This window comes from Doryrhamphus excisus, linkage group LG19, assembly GCF_037039965.1.
Source record: "Doryrhamphus excisus strain RoL-2023G ecotype Guam linkage group LG19, RoL_Dexc_Guam_v1.1, whole genome shotgun sequence".
NCBI classification, from domain to species: Eukaryota; Metazoa; Chordata; class Actinopteri; order Syngnathiformes; family Syngnathidae; genus Doryrhamphus; species Doryrhamphus excisus.
Window position 1 is genome coordinate 7,902,438 of NC_136375.1, and position 21,424 is coordinate 7,923,861.

At 41.1% G+C, this 21,424-nt stretch overlaps 1 protein-coding gene across 5 annotated transcripts in view; it reads left to right on the top strand.

The window, feature by feature from the left end:
• The first annotated feature begins 1,764 nt into the window (after window positions 1-1,764).
• The window catches only part of LOC131106801 (DNA (cytosine-5)-methyltransferase 3A-like), a 37,409-nt gene continuing 17,749 nt past the window's right edge, over window positions 1,765-21,424 (top strand). For 3 of the 5 annotated variants that reach the window (XM_058056229.2, XM_058056231.2, XM_058056232.2), the window contains exons 1-6: window positions 1,765-1,925; window positions 5,966-6,215; window positions 9,023-9,130; window positions 14,678-14,795; window positions 15,963-16,000; window positions 16,125-16,241. In XM_058056229.2, coding sequence (XP_057912212.2) covers window positions 6,147-6,215; window positions 9,023-9,130; window positions 14,678-14,795; window positions 15,963-16,000; window positions 16,125-16,241 — 450 coding nt within the window. In that variant the 5' untranslated portion in view covers window positions 1,765-1,925; window positions 5,966-6,146. The remainder of the gene's footprint in view (window positions 1,926-5,965; window positions 6,216-9,022; window positions 9,131-14,677; window positions 14,796-15,962; window positions 16,001-16,124; window positions 16,242-21,424) is intronic. The other 2 variants (XM_058056234.2, XM_078799276.1) reach the window with 1 other exon arrangement.

The window sequence follows — 21,424 nt, forward strand, 5'->3', positions numbered from 1 at the left end:
TTATGTGAGCTCTCAGTATTTTAAAGCAACATCACTTGACCACTGAGGTCATGTGATGTGACGCATTCATGATGGTCTCATTGATGATGACTTACCTAAGACACGCAGAACAGGACTGTCATTCATGTATTCCCCCTTACTTGAAACTTTAAGCAGTGTGAGTGATGTGTTTAATCCGCAATAAATTATATTTATCATCAAACTGTTTGCTGTCACTTAGTTATCACGTTTGACCTCCTTATTTAATTTATACAGACCATACCCCTGCTACTGAAGAAGCTTTTTTTGGAAGGTAAAAGTATTTCATCTGCTTCACTTTTTGGCCGTTCTCTTTGATTTAGTGTCCTCATTATCATGGATGAGCTGGTCTTACTTTTCCCATGCGCTTTCTCCATACAGAGGTCATGACTGTGTGTGTGACAAAGACAGAGTGTGTGTCCAAGGTATAGTGTCCTAAACTATAGACTGAATGAAGCTCATTGTTGTTGTCTGTTGTCTGTGACCTCACTGACTGCCATAAATAACGCATCACCTCCTCTCCCAGTCAAGTTATGACCCTGAATGCTACATGTAGTGACGACATTTTGCTTTTACCAGGAAGGGTCAAACTGAGTTTAGCCTTCCTATCGAGTTAATAAATCTCACACTGCTGTATCAAAAATTAATCTAAACAACACTATTTGTTAAACTTGGAAAGTTATTTTAATATTACAAACACTGTCTAATAATTGAATTTGGTATTAAAAATTTTGCCATGACACTATCAGAAAGATATTGTACTAATGAATTAGAGGTTTAATCAATTAAGCAATTAATCCATGTTAAGGAATTAATCACATTGACTCATGAATCTCATGATTGACCCATATTTTGGCACAGTAGCAATGTTTTTCCATTCAAATTGACTGATCGATAACTGAATCAATTAATAGACTTGTACTGTACTAATAAAGTAGAGTTAATCACCTTTTGATTGAACAATATTTTGACACAGTAGCAATGTTTTTCCATTCAAATTGACTGATCGATGACTGAATCAATGAATAGACTTGTACTGTACTAATAAAGTAGTTAATCACCTTTTGATTTAACAATATTTTGACACAGGAGCAATGTTTTTCCATTCAAATTGACTGATCAATGACTGAATCGATGAATAGACTTGTACTGTACTAATAAAGTACAGTTAATCGCAATTAATCATCTTGTAATTGAACAATATTTTGACACAGTAGCAATGTTTTTCAATTCAAATTGACTGTGATCCACGATGGAATCAATGAACAGACATAGGTACTACTATGATACTACTAAATTAGAGTTAATCGCAATTAATGGGATTTTGATTGAACAATATTTTGACACAGTAGAAAATGTTTCATTTTCAATTCAAATTGACTGGTCGATTCAATTAGTAGGTGCTGTACTAACAAACCACAGTTAGTTCCAAGTAATCACATTTTGAACAATATTAGTCGCAATGTTTATCAGTTCAAATTGACTGTGGCAGAGGTTACTTTAATTCTCCACAGTGCACATCGACTCAGAGTAAATTTATAGGAATATTAGGGTTGGGTGATACTGCAAGTTTGTTATTGATCTGATTCCATACAGGACCAGTATTGCTGATACCGATACTTTATTCCAAGAATGTTTCATCAGAGTTTTATGTCGCAGGTACAGTATACTACGTGAAAGGTACCACTAACTAGGCAGGCTCTAGGACCCTGTAGATAGCTTTGCTATGTTGCTGCAGCGGTCTTCTGCTAGCTAATGGCAGAGAGGGAGAGAAAGCGGCGGAAGCAGGCGGGGGAGCGCTAGACAAGCAGCCCAGCGAGCGAGAAAGAGAGAGAGAGGGGGAGTGAGAGAGGTCGAGAGTGAACGCAAGGAGGGGAAAACGACGGCCGTCAGGGTCGGACGATACGGTAAATACAAACATTACATTTTTACAACTGGCAGCTGCTTTGCTTGTTACAGCTACAAGCAAGTAGTGCTCATTGTTCGCGCGTATTGGAACAACATGGTGGGCAGGAGCTGCGCGTGAAGCCTCAGAGTGAACTTGGGAGTTTTTTTTTGTAGGGTGGGAGGAATGTCAAATGGAATATGGAGGCGGTTATGCTAACATACTCCAATAGAGCGTACACGTCCTCCTCCTCCTAGGACCGTCAGGTAACATTAAACCGAGAGTCGTCCTTTTAAATCCAGCACATAGACCGAGACACATCAGAGCGCTCGGCACCGCCGCCTCCACGGCGAGCGAGCGAGCGGGCGTACGAGGACGCGCCTGGCGGGGTTAACGGGTGCATTCGGTCTAAGTCGCGCCTCCGTGTGTGTGTGTGTGTGTGTGTGTGTGTGTGTGTGTTTTACCTGACCTAGTAAAGCTTACTAACACACACATACGCACACGAGTATGTTCATCGCACCCTCCAAATGTTTTTGGAGAATTCACCCCACTAAAGGCCGTATGAGGTCGGTCCTAATATTAATTGTCATAAAGCTGGAGTATATGTCATGTTACCTTAAGGACTCGCTGCATTTCCGGCATGCGCTTATAAAATAAAAGTTTGTTGAGGCAGTGAGGTGTACAAAAGTTTATCATATTAAACCTTATTCTTCCTGTTCTGGTTGAGTGATTCATGCAACTTTGCTAGTATTCTTTATTCCGTTTTCATGGGAATGGTAATACATTGTGCACTTTATTTTTTAAAGCAAATTGTGTGCACATGCTCGTCATTTCAATAGCAAAGTAAAACATGACATTTTTTCTGCATGCTTTTATTGGGGAAAACATAGCACCATCTAGTGGACACAATGATTGTATTAGTTTGTGACAATAAATAACAAGTGAAAGTTGCACTTTCAGTTAGATGATTTGCGTTATTATGAACAAACCTTACTATTATGACTTTTTCACCTGTATTTAATCAACAAAATACAGGTGAAACAAAAGCATGGCTTAAAATGTTCCACCTGTAGTCTTATAGAGGAGGAGTACTTTTATTATTACTTTTATTATTCTTCCTACACCCCTTTTCTTTCCCCGGCTGCTTCTTACTACCTTGACCTATCAATGGAGCTGTTTTCCCTGTCCTGGCAACCATTTCTCCTCCCATCAGTTCAGGCTTCTGCTTTTTTTTAAACCCCTGCTGGCAAGAAGAAGCCGGCAAAAATTTCTGTTCCATACACTTTCTGTAGGAGTGTTTGACCTACATATGTCAAACGTGCAATTATGCTGTGAGACCCCTGGAGTGTGTGTGAGATGGTTATCATACACCAATTTCTGCAAAGTTTCCACACCCTCGCCTTTCCGCTGGCCTGCTGCTTGGCGTCTTAACAGCGGTTGACGTAAGGCCACACTGTGAGGACTGACATACTCCATGAGCATCACACATGGCTGCAGGCACTTACATATAAATCATTGCTACGTTCTAGTTTTTTTGGGTGGGGGGAAATTTCAAGCAGTTACAGTTCTCCTGTCTGTCACCAGATTAAACGTCTGACATTGCAAATAGCCTATGCGCCCTGTTTGTAGTGATACAGTGACTGTACTTGCAATGACATGTCGACATTCAGCAATTTTTATGAGGTAACCACAGCAAAATGAAGAGTGAACTGGGCTATGTTTTATTTTATACTAAGAATCTGTAATTGTGGACTGCCCTGTGGAATTGCAGGGGCGACGATGCTAAATTTCTGTGTGTTTATTCATGCTTAAACCTTGCCGGTGCCAGCAACACATACAGTGGTTTGTACAGATAAATAAGTAAATATGGTCAAGTTTTATGCAGTATTTAAAATTTGGATGGCATGAAAAAATAATTGTGTTCCTTAAGTGAGTTGTGACAGAAAATAATTGAGAACAACACTGGGATACACTTGGCTATCTGTATAGTAGTTGGGCATCCATGACACCTAAATTACAGATTGTCTGTCTAGTGTGAGTGCCCTATTCAAGCGTGATGATGCAATTCTTTACTGGGCACTCACATGTGTATAGACATGCATGTATTACTAATGATAACCACCAAATTACATTATATAAATTAACAAATACCTGATCCGTATTCATGCGTTATGCACTTTTATACAGGGCACTCACAAGTGTTTAGTTTAGACATGAATATACTATTAATGATAACCACCACCTTGTATTATATAAATAACCAAATACCAATGATGCCTAAATTCTGGGTTGTTTGACTAGTGTGAGTGCCCTGATCCGTATTCAAGCGAGGTGCACGTCTATACAGGGCACTCACGAGTGTTTAGACATGCAAATATTATTAATGATAACCACCACCTTGTATTATATGAATAACCAAATACCAAAGACGCCGAAATTCTGGGTTGTTTGACTAGTGTGAGTGCCCTGATCCATATTCAAGCGAGATGCACTTCTATACAGGGCACTCACGAGTGTTTAGACATGCAAATATTATTATTGGTAACCACCACCTTGTATGATATGAATAAAAAAACACCAATGACACCTAAATTCCGCGTTGTTTGACTAGTGTGAGTGCCCTGATCCATATTCAAGCGAGATGCACTTCTCTACAGGGCACTCACGAGTGTTTAGACATGCAAATGTTATTAATGATAACCACCACCTTGTATTATATGAATAAACAAACACCAATGACACTTAAATTCCGGGTTGTTTGACTAGTGTGAGTGCCCTGATCCGTATTCAAGCGAGATGCACATCTATACAGGGCACTCACAAGTGTTTAGACATGCAAATATTATTATTGATAACCACCACCTTGTATTATATAAATAACCAAATACCAATGATGCCTAAATTCTGGGTTGTTTGACTAGTGTGAGTGCCCTGATCCGTATTCAACGAGTGTATAGACATGCAGGTATTATCGATATCCACCATATTGCATTAAATAAATAAACAGACTAGAAATGCTGCATGGCAGAAGATTGGTTAGCGCGCAGGCCACACAGCTAGCACTGTTCGATTCCATCCTTGGCCATCTCTGTGTGGAGTTTGCATGTTCTCCCCGTGCATGCGTGGGTTTTCTCCGGGTACTCCGGTTTCCTCCCACATTCCAAAAACATGCTAGGTTAATGCCACTCCAAATTGTCCATAGGTATGAATGTGAGTGTGAATGGTTGTTTGTCTATATGTGCCCTGTGATTGGCTGGCAACCAGTCCAGGGTGTACCTCACGTCTCACCCGAAGACAGCTGGGATAGGCTCCAGCACCTCCCGCGACCCTCGTGAGGATAAGCGGTAGAAAATGAATGAATAAATGATATTCATACCTTCCACCAATAATGTTGGAATGTTGTCCGGTTAGCAACAAAAATGCTGCCGCTCTTAGATCATGTTGGCTTTGGCCACAACAACATGCTGTTTTTGGATTTTTGAGCTGCTTGACTACATACTGTTGAGACATGCCTTGCAAGAATGCTGACCATGTACTGTATCCATCCAATTATGTTTCCTATTGAAGCATTCCTTATGTCAATCATGCTAATAATAACGTGTGTATGACATAATGGCCTGTCCAAGTATGAACATGGTTCACATCTGCTTTTGTATTGAATGTTATTTCATTGCTTGGAATGGAATGACATTTTTCGAGTGTTTGGGAATAATTGAAGAGCAGGGTGTGATTTGTGGCCATATTGCATACGCTTATGTAGTTACGCTCATGATGAATAGTTCCTGCTGCATGAAACGGAGAGTTTTGTACCGGAACGTCGGTCATTTGCTGAAAGCTGAGCTGGTTGTTCACCTTGCATGAGTGTGAACCTGTTAAGAGGGCGGACATGATTTTTTATTTTCACTGTAGCATGTCCACGATCCAATCCATCACGCATTGTTCAAACACCTGTCAAAGCGCTTTGAACTGAGGCCGGCCCGTGTTTGTGCTATCTCCAATCTTCACCAACTTCCTGTTTTCTTGACTTAGGTGCATTTTGCACGTCTTCTCTGTTTCTTTCAGGAGAGGGGGAGGATTGAGTGAGAGCGACTGATTGCCAGACAGAGGAGGCAGTTTGAATGACGGCACACCTGGTGCTTCTGAGGGCCTTTCCCATGTTTTGATTGATTTTCATTTTATTTTATTTATTCTTATTTTTTTTTTGTACTTTGTGAACTCGCTTTCATCAAGCCGCCTCCTTGCCATGCCGTCCAACAGTCCTGCTGCCACCGAACTGCCCCAGACGCCAGACAACAAAACCTCCAACAATGTGGTAAGAAAATGTACAGTATATCTATTGGTTGGCTTTCTCTTATCCTTTGTAGATGCTGATGTTTTATTTGGAATGAGTGTCACAAAAATATGATAATGATTTGGAGTGCATGAGAAAGTGGAAACAACTCTATTTGGCCCCATTGTAATTTGTTAACACGTATATCGCACAAGGCAGCAGCATTAATGGAAGCTAGCCGTGTTAGCTTAGTTTAGCAGAGCATGCTGGTGCAGCTGTGTTGTGTTTTCCTGCTTGTTAATGCAAACGAGCGTTTGACGATGTCCACTGAAGTCGTGCAAGTGAACGTTTATTCTTGCTTTCAACTGGTCAGACATTCCCAACACTTTTTGCCTTCAAAATAAGAGCGCTGTTTGTTGTTGTTGAGGATTTTGCAGCAATGTGTGCAGAGGCTGACAAAGTTGTATTGCATCAATATTTTGATGAGAGCACAGAGAGCACACACTCTATTCTGTTAAAATATGTCTAAAAGGTAAAAGATGGAATTGTAAAAAAATGTAAATGGAATTTTTTTGTGTGTTTCACGTAGCACAACCTACGTTTTCAAGTGCATACTTGGTACTGCAAATGCAGTAATTCCCGGGACATGATGCCATAATAATGTGGTCTAAACATGATGAACTGTGATATTGTTGGAGGTTGGATTGTGTGTGTAATGTGAGAAGTCCTTGTAATACTTTGGTGTTTATTTATAGTGTGTCTCCGAGTGTAATCTAAATATAAGATAATTATACCATAACATGTTGCAAATTGTGTTTTTCTTTTCTGGTAAATGCATTTATGAATAGAAGCAAAGTACGGAAATAATTCAGAGAACACACATAGAGAGCAGGAACAGGGCCAGAAAGGAAAATGGAGAGAATAAGTGAGGTAGATGTGGAAAGAGAAAGAAAGAAAGAAAGAGGACAGGCTGTCTGATGCTGATGGGATCCTCTTCCTCCCGCCTGGCTTGCAGTCTGGTCGCTTAGCAACTGCGGCAGCCTAAAATAACCTGCCACAAGTCAGAAATAGACCAAAAGATATATGAACAGATTGGCCGGTGCCGGTGTTTGACACTTGTTTAAATCGACACGCTTGAGCAAGCTTCTCAATCTGTATGTTTTACAGCTCAAGTGTGTCCCTTAGTATTTGTCACACTTGCAATATTCCTTCCACCGGAGAAGCTGGCACCCGAACAAGCAAAAGCAGACAAGCACAGGGGCCATCCCTTGTACTAGCTCTTTTGCTGTACCCAGAGATCATTGGAGGAAGCGACACCAGAACGTTTAGTCAGCATGGCAGTCTCTGTCGGAGACAGTTGCTAAGCAGTTTCTGCACCTTAGCAACCACTCCACTGTCACTGCAACGCCGGGGTCCAGTCGAGGAAGGAAGGAAAGGGATCAAGGCACTAATGGAAAAAAACACAAGCACGGCACAAAGACATCACAGAGTCTGATAGCACGCAGTATTTCTACTCCACACTGGAGAGAATCAAATTCGAGCGTCCATGTCAACACCAAGTCCAATCACCATAAATAAGTCAGGCTAACATAGTAGTGGATTGGAAATAGAATTTATCTTGCATCTGTACGGACAGATTGTCTTGAAATCGCATCAAGCTGTTGGTGAATGTACCTGCGGCAAAACCCAAATACATCATCTGTACGGTAAAACTAACCTCTCTCATGTTGCCTATTAGTGGCGGAATTCTATTTTCTTGTGCATTTAACGGAATACTACCTGTTAAGGTGTCCTGGAGGAGAGGCTGCTGTCAAAAATAACGGTATTAACTGCGGTGACACACAATCTGACGCTCCTTCATAACTTTATTTTGACCCGAACGCATCAGCAGCAGTTAAATTCCGACACCATGTACTGTATGTATTACCAACTCAAATACACATCGCTAGTCCTCTTTGGAACCACACTTCCTCAATGTCACTTGAGTACCGCAAGATGTCTTAATTATGCGTGTTTGTTTGGTCCAAATAAACAGAAATACAAATAAAAACAATTAGAGCGACTTCGTACAAAAGAGTCGCTGAAAGGCTGAAGCCGGGGCCTTTGTCTGACGCGGCGCACATAAAAAAAAATCTCTGAGATACAAAAATGAGTTTAACCTTTTCATTTATTCATTCATTTTCTACCGCTTTTCCTCACGAGGGTCGCTGGGGTGCTGGAGCCTATCCCAGCTGTCTTCGGGCGAGAGGCGGGGTACACCCTGGACTGGTCGCCAGCCAATCACAGGGCACATATAGACAAACAACCATTCACACTCACATTCATACCTATGGACAATTTGGAGTTGCCGATTAACCTAGCATGTTTTTGGAATGTGGGAGGAAACCGGAGTACCCGGAGAAAACCCACGCATGCACGGGGAGAACATGCAAATTCCACATAGAGATGGCCCAGGGTGGAATCGAACCCTGGTCCTCCTAGCTGTGGCTGTAGCTGGTCTACGCTCTAACCACGAGACCACCGTGCCACCCAATCTAAATAATATCATAAACAATAACAAACACCACTATTCAAATTTCAACTATCATGCACCTACAAAAATCAATCCAAATTCATTCATGGCTCTTACAACAATACATGGGTATTCTTATCATTCATACATTTGCTTAACTTAAGTATGCTCAGAAATCCCAGAAAATCCGCTCCAAATGTGGTGTCCTTGAACGCAACCCCTGATTACTCATAATAACACTGTTAAGTGTGGTTCAAATGTCCTGCTATTACTTCAGAGACTAGCACTTTACATGCTACAATTTGAGTGTTTAATGTGGCCTCTTTGTTTTGGCCAGAGTGAAGATGGAGCAGAACAGGACAGTCCAGAGGAGGCAACTCAGGGGACCCCCCCGAACAAGCGTAGAGTGGGCCGTCCGAGCAGGAAACGCAAACCGTTCCTTCCTGTGAGTACACTAAAAGGATGCTCGCTCCATGCAGATACTATGCTCCATATTTATGTACGTTTTCATTTAATGTCACGGTGTGCGGATTGCTTTGTTTATAGTGTACTTATTGTTAGCTGGATGAGCTACTATTCAGAGGCAGTTGTGTGAGTGAATTTCATCACCGTGGTGCCTGTGATGTGACAGGCGAGGGAAAACACCCTCAACGTCAACGTCGATCAGAGCAGCTCGTAAACGTTGCCGCTGAGATTCAAGCTACCGTATCGATGTTGCATGCTGCATTTTTGCTCCAAACGCCAAAGCGATGGTGCCAAGTGAAGCGTGCGATCCGTGTATAACGTAAACACACTGTGTTTCTTAATTATATAATGTTACAAAATGTCATGTTACTGTTTTAGCAGCAGTAATGCTCCGCCCTAATGGATGCTGTGTACTGATTATTACATACTTTACTATGACTAACGCCACCATATGTTGCAGCATGCAATTTTATATCAACATATTTTGCCTGAGGGCGGCACAGCGGTTGAGTGGTTAGCGTGCAGACCTCACAGCAAGGAGACCAGGGTTCAATTCCACCCTCGGCCATCTCTGTGTGGAGTTTGCATGTTCTCCCCGTGCATGTGTGGGCTTTCTCCGGGCACTCCGGTTTCCTCCCACGTTCCAAAAGCATGCTAGGTTAATTAGCGACTCCAAATTGTCCATAGGTATGAATGTGAGTGTGAATGGTTGTTTGTCTATATGTACCCTGTGATTGGCTGGCCACCAATCTAGGGTGTACCCCGCCTCTCGCCTGAAGACAGCTGGGATAGGTTCCAGCACCCCCGCGACCCTTGTGAGGAAAAAGTGGTAGAAAATGAATGAAGGAATGAATGAATATTTTGCCTGTCTGTAAAGCGCTACGATAATTCAAAATGTGTACAGTAGATCCCCTGGAAAATATGCTTTTATCACTGATCAGTGGTGAAAGTGCAGTGAAAAATTTAAGAGGAGGTCATGAAACAAAATGTCTCCCTCACTCACGGTGCAACAAAAAATAACACATGCACTATGCAGGTAATAATAATAATAATACATTTTATTTGTATAGCGCTTTTCAAAATACTCAAAGACACTTTACAGAAGAATGTAGTTGAATAAAAGCAAGTAAACAAAGTAGAAGACACACCAAAATACAACATTCATTGGTTAATACACAGTTAAAACATGAGTAAAAGCGGGGCGGGGCACAAAGTTAGACATTAAAAACAGATTTAAAGAGGTGGGTTTTGAGTTGTTTTTTGAAACTGGGAAGGTCAGGGCAAGCACGGAGTGAATGGTAGAGGTCTACACGAAGCGGCTGGCCCCACGGCCGGCCGGACTCCTCGGCTGACGGGGCGGGGCGGGGCGGGGCGGGCTGAAGAAATCTCAAGAATATGGCCACAGCTATGGAAAACTAATATAAAAAAATATTGATAGCCTCATTTGTTTCTTGAAAGGTCACCTATATTGTCCATAATCTTTCCTTATATAATCTTTTTCACACAATTTATACTATCTTGAGCTGAAAAGAGGTAATTAAATTTCTGCGCTGGCCGCTCAAATCTCACCACGGCTGTGGACGGCTGTGGCTGTCGTGCCACAGCTGTGGGGTGGGGCGGGGCGGCCAAGGAAAAGCACAGCCGTGTAGACCTCTAGTGAATGGGGCAAAGAGTTCCAGAGGGTTGGGGGCAGCGATGGAGAAGGCTCTGTCTCCCCAGGTTCGGAGCTTGGTCTTACAGGGGAGTGCCAGGAGGTTGGAGTCCTGGAGGTACATAAATAAAACGCTCACATATTAACATACATGCAAAACAATGCTATTTTATAGTCCTGTATAACCCACAAGGCTTGCTGGGTAACTTCCCAGCATGCCTTGCGGGTCATAGATTAGCACAAAATATGATTTCATGCATGCATATTAGTTTGAATGTGTCTTACTCGCAGAGTATATATACGCAGAATCAGTGGAGCACTTATAGAAGTAGAAGTAAGTCTTTCATAGGTGGGTTGTATCGTGTGTTAGCATTTTTGTTAGCGTCAGTACAGCTGGTTAAACACACTGTCGCTCAAGAAGATGTCGCCAGTCCACATGTGTGCACAAGGTGCGTTCATGTGTGAAGGAGAGCAGGTTTGATCATGTTCTGGTGTGTGACCAGGTGGGCTGGCTTTGTGTGGGTTCAGCCCACACACACACACACACACAACGGCTACACTTTGTTACACAGATCTTTGTCTCCTGTTCTACGACTTATACTCTTCTCAGTCATGTATGCGTAAACATTGCATGGTTGCTTTTTGTGTTGGGTATGGAGGCTCCCCATGTTTTCACACACACACACACATGTGATGATTGTTTTATGGTAGATCCACTTCCTGGTTCCTTTTGTCCTTTTTGCATCATAATCCCACAAGTAAAGGCACAGGAACATGGAACATTTGTTGCTTTTTCGGCATGTGTGCTCCACATTGTTGTGATTTAAACCATTAGATGACTTATCGAATTTCTCATTCTCATTTCTTTTATTGTGCTGTTTGTATTCAACTGGGGATTTGGTCGTCTTCCACTACTCACATTTTGGTAACCTAAAGGTTTTAGTTGACCTTTTTATTGTGAGTAAAGAATGCATATTTAACTTCAAATTGGTGCTTCAGATTTTCAGGCAGGTGTTGCAGGATTAGCTGTCAAGACGCTGTCAGTGTACGAATAAAGACTTAAATGAAGATCTCTCTCTTTTTATCATTGCTTGTGGGCCTCTTTCCAACCATAAATCAGGGGAAACACCTTAAAAGTGATATATGCCTTCGTGTGGGTTTGAGTCCAGCTGAAACCGTCTGTGTGGACTTTGCATGTTGCCCCTCCTCCCGCATTCCACGGATGGATGCATGGTAGGCAAATTGTAGGCTCTGACTTAGGTGTCCTAGGTGTGAATGTGAGTGTGAATGGTTGTTTGTCTATGTAGTATACTGCATGTGCTCTGTCATTGTGCGCGGCTCTCCCCAAAGTTAATTAGGATAGGATCACATATGACCCTGGACAAGATAATTGGTGTGGAAAAGTATGGGAAAATATTAATGTTTCCAAGATGGTTACCACTGTGTGTTTTTTTTTTTTTTTTTTTTTTTAACATGACAGGAATGGATGGATCTTTTTTTTCTAAGCAGCTATGATGCTTGAAGTGGACTGGCCAGCCCTCAGCTCTTATACTTATACTAAGTGGCGTCACTAGGCCTATTTTAGGGGGGCTTCAGTCCCCCTAAAATGGTCTTAAGCCCCCCTAAATAATTTGATAATTTTTATTGATTTTGGGTTTTTTTTTTTGACAAAAAAAATATCTGACAAATTTTATATAATAGGGCAAGAATAGGAGTTAAAGTAAATATTCACATTACCTGTCATTAATTTATAATCTAGTAGTAATAATCAGAAGAAGAAGAATGATGACAGTAATAATAGGCTAATTAATAATATAATAATGATTATATATATATATATATATATATATATATATATATATATATATATAAAGCACAACTTAGAATAGGAGTTAAAGTAAATATTCACATTACCTGTCATTAATTTATACTCTAGTAGTAATAATCAGAAGAAGAAGAATGATGATAGTAATAATAGGCTAATTAATAAAATAATAATGATTATTATATATATATATCCCGTTATTGTTGTTCTTTATTTGTTTTTGGATTTTCTAATGTCTACGATATTTATTCATATCCTGTGCATCTCCAGGGGGCTAAGCCCCCCTGTCCTCAGAACCTAGTGACGCCCCTGCTTATACTTATACTTATACTTATACTTATACTTATACTTATACTTATACTTATACTTATACTTATACTTATACTTATACTTATACTTATACTTATACTTAGCTCAGAAAAAAATCACCTTAAAGGGAAAAACTGCACTCCACATGTCTTGCTGTTGTCTGTGTGTTCCCAATAGAGGAAAAATGCTAGCACGAGGCAGCTAACAATACATGTCATGGGATTCACCGAGCCCACCGATAGCGCTCTGTATTAAAACACCTCCAAAAACTGTCAACAGCGTTTTTATATACATGCTGTGGCCATGTTGTTGTGAGGAGCTGTGTCACTACGCCAGAAAATTAGTCCTTCGGTGTTAGCTTGTAGCTTGGGTTAATATGTGGGTCACGTTATGTAAATGGAACATTGTTGGTGCATTTGGAGGGGTTGGTGACATTACGCACATTATTAGCTGCCTCATGCTAGCTGCTAGCTGACAGCTACTATATTTGGGATGACATATTTACAGTGACTGTTAAAGCTGCATCAAGCAATGAAACTATTTACTTGAATATAAACGCGACAGCTGGTGTAACAATGCAACATTTGGCAATATAACCGAAGACCCTTGGAACATATAGAAATAATATAGATTTTTTCAGGAACTGGGGGAACCTGGCCCGCCATGCACTTACATTTCACAGACGACCGCAGTGGAAAGTCCATGTTCCTCTGTTTCGACTGAATGAGTAAGTAGTCAGTTGTTTGCTCCAATGTTAGCTGACTCAGCTAATGAAGTGAAAAATGGCTTAATGCAGCTTTAAAGTCATCTCGGGGTTAAAACAATAATAAGCCGCGTGCTCGTGACAAAGGCACTCATTGCTATTGTATTTTATTTGTAAGCATATGACAACACATTTGATAGCAATCCATCCTTGTTATATTATCTGTGTACTTGTATCTATGCATATCCAATTCTTTTTTTCAGCTAATTAACAAAGTTCACACTTCACACGATCAACATAAGTTTAATTTTTTTTTAAGTTTGAATGTGTTGCTGTGTTGTCTTTTGAATATGATTTGTTTAATTCATTTGCCGTAAAATTGATTTTATTTAACCTTGTTACTTTTGTGTTACTGATTTTATGGTGCTGTGTTTAATTTTAATTATTCCTCAATGAAAAGGGGGAGCATTTTATGGTATATTTAAGTCATTCAATGTAATTAAAGAGCATTAACTAATTGGGGTTGATGCATACATTTTGCTCCCATGCTATACGATATGCTTTGGACATTTCCACATAGCAAGCATATTTGTCTGCAGTGATAACGGCTCATAGTATGAGCGTGTGTGCTTTTTTATGTCCTCTTTCGATTCCTCATTAGCACTCACATTACCACCTACCTTCCGCAGGTTTAGAAAGCCTACCTTTCATTAAGTGATACACGTAGTCAAGAAAGCCGGCATAACTCCTCTTTAAAATAATTAATGGAGGTGCTAATGGATAAAAGTAATATATTTGTTTATTTCTGAGAATGTGAGTGCATTACGACTCACAGCTGACTTCCCTTCCAATTTCACGAAGGTGTAATGGCGGTGTGAGTGTTCACGGCATTGATTACAAGCGGACACATGCTGCCCAATGTGTGTGCTTTAGCTTTGTAACTACAACACACATAATGACAATTACAAGTGTAGTCTGTATGTACAAGAATGTGTGCTGTTTAAGATGTCTTGCTGAGATTGTTCCATCTGTTTCCTAGGAGATGGCAACCTCTGATCCCTGTGCCCCTCCGTCTCTGCCTGAGGAGCTGGAGCCCTCCCCCTCCCCTCGCAAGAAACGTGGGCGTCGGAAATTAGAGCAAAACGAGAGGAATAAGGGTATAGTTTGTAGCGCAAAGTCCTGTTGTGTAATTGTAATGTGGTGATAGATGGAACAGTGGAACCTTCAAAGTTGAGTTCAGTCTATTCCGCGGGGTGACACTGGGGAGAAAATGTTGTAATTTTTAACATTCCTGTGCGCTAGTGTGTCAGAAAAGGGCGCACACACTATGCAATTTGTGCCGTGCTTGGGCACGTTTGACACCTCAAGTCTGATGAGTGTTAAAACTCTGATCCTTCATAGTCTATATTCATTCATTCATTCATTTTCGGGGTACACCCTGGACTGGTCGCCAGCCAATCACAGGGCACATATAGACAAACAACCATTCACACTCACATTCATACCTATGGACAATTTGGAGTGGCCAATTAACCTAGCATGTTTTTGGAATGTGGGAGGAAACCGGAGTACCCGGAGAAAACCCACGCATGCACGGGGAGAACATGCAAACTCCACACAGAGATGGCCGAGGGTGGAATTGAACCCTGATCCTCCTAGCTGTGAGGTCTACGCGCTAACCACTCGTCCGCTGTGCCGCCCCTTCATAGTCTATATACATCTGCTAATTGTTAAAAACTGCCACTTTGCACAATATAATAGAAAGATGAAGAGGATACCTCAAGCTAAATGGCTAATTTGGCTCGAGACAAAAGAGGACGAGAGAGGCTGACAAAGTGTGTGATGAAGGAATTATGAGGCTGTTCACTTGTGATGCTGAGGAAGACGACTTTAATGGTCTTACAGTGCGACAAATAGCGTTAGGCATTGCTTGAATTCGAATGATGATTCTCGATTCCGATGCTTTTAAGAGGCAGGGCCACAAAAGTTTGCCCGTTTGCTATCAGTCAGATGATGACTTTGGAGGTTCCATTGTAATTGTAATGTGATAACAGGTGAATTGCTTGTTTCAACTTGGCACATTCATTGTTGTGAATCCATGTTTTTTGTGAGCTAAAACTAAGATGGACGTTATTTTGAAAATGTCTTGGGTTGAAACAACATGGCTGCAACTAAAATAACTTCCACATGGCAGCCCTTGGAGGCATTTTGACTTTAAATATGGATTCCAAGCAGATGTAATAAAATCACCCTTACAGATCCTCATTAAAACTCTTGTTAAATCACAACAAAAGGCCCATTTCCTGTTATTTGCCCCACTGTAGATGAACCAGACGACAGAAGTTGTGACTCCCCCAGAGAGGTGAGTATATCAGCTCCTCTTACATTTTCTTTTATTTCTCCCTCATATATTAAACCCCATATTCTTACAATACTCACAAATAGACAGTGAAGGGAACATCAAGCCTTTATTGCTGTGTGTGCAGGGTGAGACAGGGAGGTTGCGTAGGAAACCGGTCCCCAGGGTGACTTTCCAGGCCGGAGATCCGTACTACATCAGCAGGAGACAGAAGGAAGAATGGCTCAGCCGCTGGAAGATGGAGGTGCGACAGAGACCTAAATTGTGTCTGTGTGAGCTGTGATTATATACGTCTACATAAACTCACTCATAATAATAATAAAAAAAAAGAACCTGCGTGTGAATACAAGTATCACTCCAAACCACTCCATTAGGTAGTCAAATTCTCACACGTGATCCAAAGTAGCTGCAGGAAGTTGTGCTTTTGTCTATAGTGCTGATACCGCATCGAGTAAAAAGGGATAGTCCCCTCGTCCGCCTTTTTGGTAGAATCTCTTCCGGGCCTTTGCAGCGTCTGTCTGCGATGCAAAATAAGAAGAAATGAGAAAGCAGAGACAAGTTTGTATAGAAAATGTTATGACTGTGAACGAATTCTTAAAGCACACATCACAAACACGCATGTTTTTCATTTGTTTTTTTTTTATTAAAGGGGACCTATTATGCTAAATTTGCGATCCTTTGTACAGAGCTGTGGACTCTTATAGAGCAGCTTCACACAATAACCAGCATAGAAAACCTTCTAGATCAGGGGTCTCAAACTCAATTTACTTGGGGGCCACTGGAGCTAGGGTCTGGGCAAGGCTGGGCCGCATCAGATTTTCCAAAAAAAAAAAAAACGCATTTATTAAAAACAGAAAAATATACAAACTTTTTTATCAGTGTTTTGGTTCCGATTTTCTACAAGAAAAGCTCTGATAAAACATTCCACTGTTCTCAAATATCTTAATTTTTATTTATCTGCACAAAATAAGATGAAAAATAAAAAATAAACAAATCAAGAATAAAGAAAATCAATCAATCAATCAGTAATAAATAAATATAATAATAATAATAAAACGGCAAATAATAAAAACTTAAGAAACCACATATAGTTGGTGGGTAGACAAATGATTTTTTTCAGATTAAAATGAACAAAGCATTATTAGAGCCCTGTAGACATGACAAAACACGACTATAGTCACATCTATACTCTTTTTATTTACAACATATTGCGCAACTGCAGGGTCTTGAGACTAACTCGCAAACTAGAGAGCTAGCGACCTAAACGGTAGCCTTCAAGTTATTTCCTTTAAACTTAAATAGCCAAAAACTTACCACTTCCACACGGATAGGGAGGATAACTATTAACAGTTATTTAACCGTTAACATGAACATTAATCAAACATAATAATTTTTTCTGGGTACATGATACCATACAGCATCCATATCAAACTTGCGCGGGCCGCACTAACATTAAACTTTCATATCAAGGCGGGGGCCTCAAACTAGTGTCCTGCGGGCCACATTTGGCCCGCGGGCCGCGTGTTTGAGACCCCTGTTCTAGATCTTCCAGAATATGCATCTATTCTAGCTGTAACTCCACTGTGATTGTTCACACGCCAAGTGCTTCCTAACTACGAACGAAACCCACTTTCTACCATAGTGGGTGTAGGAGCTGATAATAAATAAATAAATAAAGTCTTTGGCAAGCTAATTGAAAAGTTTTTAAGAGACCCCTGACTTACTGGGTATGAACTCCAAGCGTCGGCAACGCTGGTGCTCTTCCAGCCTCGCCTACCCGAGGAGGAGCACTCATTGTCGCACACACTTTGTCAGAAGCACCGTTAATGCCATGGAGCTCAGAAGCCGAACTTGTTTACAACCTGCAGACAATCTTGACACAACATCCGTAGTGGAAATGTGTGCATGTCCGTCATTAATGCGCGCTGCTTCTGGCTTCAGCAACAATTTGACGGATATTTCACAAAGAACTTTGCCTACAGCCACGGCCATAAGAAATCCCTGTTTTGCAACGCTGTCTGAAACCGAGCGTTTTGAGCCATCCCAAACGTCTTTCAGGGCTAACTTCCAAATGCGCAAACGTCATTATCTGAAACTATGGCATCATTTAGAACAAGAATACAACATTCTAACTACATTCATAGGTCAGAAAAGTGGTCCCCTTTAATGCATTTGTGGGTTTTTAACCCCGTACTACTCTTGATGTATTGTTTTACACAGGAAGGAAGTGTACTTCCTTTCTATACAGATATACAGTGCAGTAGTGGAAAGTGAACAGCCGTTGTTGATTAGGGTTCACAAGTTTCCAGTTGAATCAAAGAATTATCACTTAAGTGACCTGTTTGGACACTTTTATCTGGAAATGCATATTGTAAAACCGTCGAAAATCATGTTCCGCTTTGTTGTATGTAAGCCAGGGAGAGAAAATCCCACAAACAGCTTGACGACATGACGACATGATCGTATGTGAGAGAGCGTAGCAGTAAGGAGAATGAGATAATCACAGGCCGAGAAACTGACCTAGAAGCTTTTTCCATGTGTTGTCATAGCCTTGTACTAGATTTACAATTATTATAGTTCATAAACACCGGGATGGCTAATATACTTTCATGTATGTGTGTAGCAAATGAGAAGAAGAAGAAGGTTGGCAAGGTTTGTGTTATGACGAAGAGAGTAAGGATGAGTTTGGGCTGCTCCACTTCCTGATTGCGGGGGTGCTGGAGCCTATCCCAGCTGTCTTTGGGCGAGAGGCGGGGTACACCTTGGACTGGTCGCCAGCCAATCACAGGGCACATAGACCCCCAATGCAGACCCCAATTAACCTAGCATGTTTTTGGAATGTGGGAGGAAACCGGAGTACCCGGAGAAAACCCACGCATGCACGGGGAGAACATGCAAACTCCACACAGAGATGGCCGAGGGTGGAATTGAACCCTGGTCTCCTAGCTGTGAGGTCTGCGCGCTACCCACTCGACTGCCGTGCCGCCCCCTGATTGATTAACTATAGTTTATTACATACACACATTGCATGATTGTGTGATAATTGTGAGACATATAATAACATAAAATATAATCAGGAAAATGTAATCTTATAAATAGATGTGTGTAATTACAGTACAATCATGAAAAACTATGTGAAATGTTATTGATCATGAATTAAAAGCAACGCAAAGTGCTGCGTTAGCACTCGTTTCCAATTTAGTTTGGTGATACACAAGAATTGCGCTATAGTCCTGGCCTGGAATGTCTATTTAAAAGGGGTAAAGGTTAACCACTGCCATGTTTCTCTATGCTTTGTGTGTGTGCGTGTGTGTGTGTGTGTGTGTAGTCAGTCAACTGAACTGCAGCCAGCTGCTCACAGCCCCATTAAAATCTCATCCACCCTGCTGTCTGAAAGCAACATAGTTTTTGTAAAGGAAAAAGAAATACCATCATCCGGCTTGATGTCTTATGTTACAGCCAAGGCAGTAAATCCTGCACAGGGAAGATGGTACATCTGAATGTATTTCAAAAACCAGTGGTTTCACTGTGCTATTTTCATATAGAACGTGCCCTCATATACTGTAGCTGTGGTTCTTGGTTTGAGGGTTTGTCATTGAAATGACAGCACTTTGGTGAGTTGATGTACTCTAGCCTTCTTATGGAAGCTTTACCATCATCTTTGTCCCATATGCAATGCTGTCCTTTCATCCCTTCCTAAAGGGATCATGGACCCACCTGAAACCAAGGTGGGTCCATGATCAACAAAGGTAACAAAGGTGATACAACCAAAACCACTTATGTTGGCGGGCACAGGCCCCCTCTGTTTTATTTAATGTTTTTATTTTTTGTGTCATTAATTTTACCATCTACATAACTCCCAGGTTGTTGCAGTATCCTTGAGCATGTTAAAGGATCTGCTCTTATGAAAATGACAGGAAAAACTAAACAGGGTTTTTAATTATTACTGTGTCATTCATTCATTTTTTTTCTACCGCTTTTTCCTCACGAGGGTCACGGGGGTGCTGGAGCCTATCCCAGCTGTCTTTGGGCGAGAGGCGGGGTACACCCTGGACTGGTGGCCAGCCAATCACAGGGCACATATAGACAAACAACCATTCACACTCACATTCATACCAATTGAGTGGCCAATTAACCTAGCATGTTTTTGGAATGTGGGAGGAAACCGGAGTACCCGGAGAAAACCCACGCATGCACGGGGAGAACATGCAAACTCCACAAAGAGATGGCTGAGGGTGGAATTGAACCCTGGTCTCCTAGCTGTGAGGTCTGCGCGCTAACCACTAGACCGCCGTGCCACCCTATTACTGTGTCATTTTTTTTTTTTTTTTTTTACATCTACATAACTGCCAGCCAAGGATCTGCTCCTATGAAAGTCTTAAGTTATTGTTATGACTGTGATATTTAATTTTTGCATTTTTATGATTGTATTTTATGTCCTTTGTGTGTCCTGCATGTCGTGTGAGTGGCTTAAGTGTTCATTTAGTTCTGACTTGACTTACAGTGCTTCGTAATAACGGAAGGGAATTCTTTCATAAGCCGAGGACCACTTATATATGTATATGTCTTATATTTGGGGTCTAGAGATTTGTACATGGAAAACAACAGGGGGCGTCAGTCTACTTCCTCAAAATCAAGTGTTTCCTGTCATTCACAAACAGCTATACTGTCAATGCTCAGTCTTGCTGTATTGTTTTGTGTTGGGCAAGTTAAAGCAGAAAACTTTTTTTTCTGAGGATTTTAAATGAGTTTTCTCATGTGGTGATCAAAAAATACATCTTTGACCAAATTTTGTCAAAGAATGGATAAGTTATGCTGATTCATGTGCTTTTCCTGTTAATAGTTTTCCCAGAAAAATGAACTTTTGTGGTTATGTGTGTCCAATTGCCACCTTGTCTCTAAGACTTAAAAAAAAATTGTACACATGGATCCTCCAAATATACATCATCGTCACTGATTGTGGCCATGTTGTGGGAGTTGTGGGAGTAGGTGAGGAAGCTTGTAAATCACCGGCTTCATTCGCATCTAGCCAATCAGCAGAGCTTAAGGGTTCAGAATGTTTGAACGTGTGAGTCAAGGAGACAAGCAGAGGGGAAACGACTGGAGGAAAAGAGACACAGTCAGAAAATGACAGACAGAAAAAGAGCCAGGGAGGAACAATGCCATGCGTCAGCTGTAAGTTTATTTTCCCATTTGGGTGTACTCTCTTATTTCATCAGAATAAGTCGATTTAGGCTACTTGATGTATTACTTTTGATGTGAAGACAAACCGTATCATTGCTTAAAGAGCTTGGCAACATTGTATTCATTTGTCTGAGCATTAGTTTGGCTATATTTCACCCTGAATTGGTTCTGTTTGCAGCTTCAAATCTGTCAGGGCTGCGGTCACGGTTGTTTGATTTGGATTTTAATTTGGATGTGTTCAGG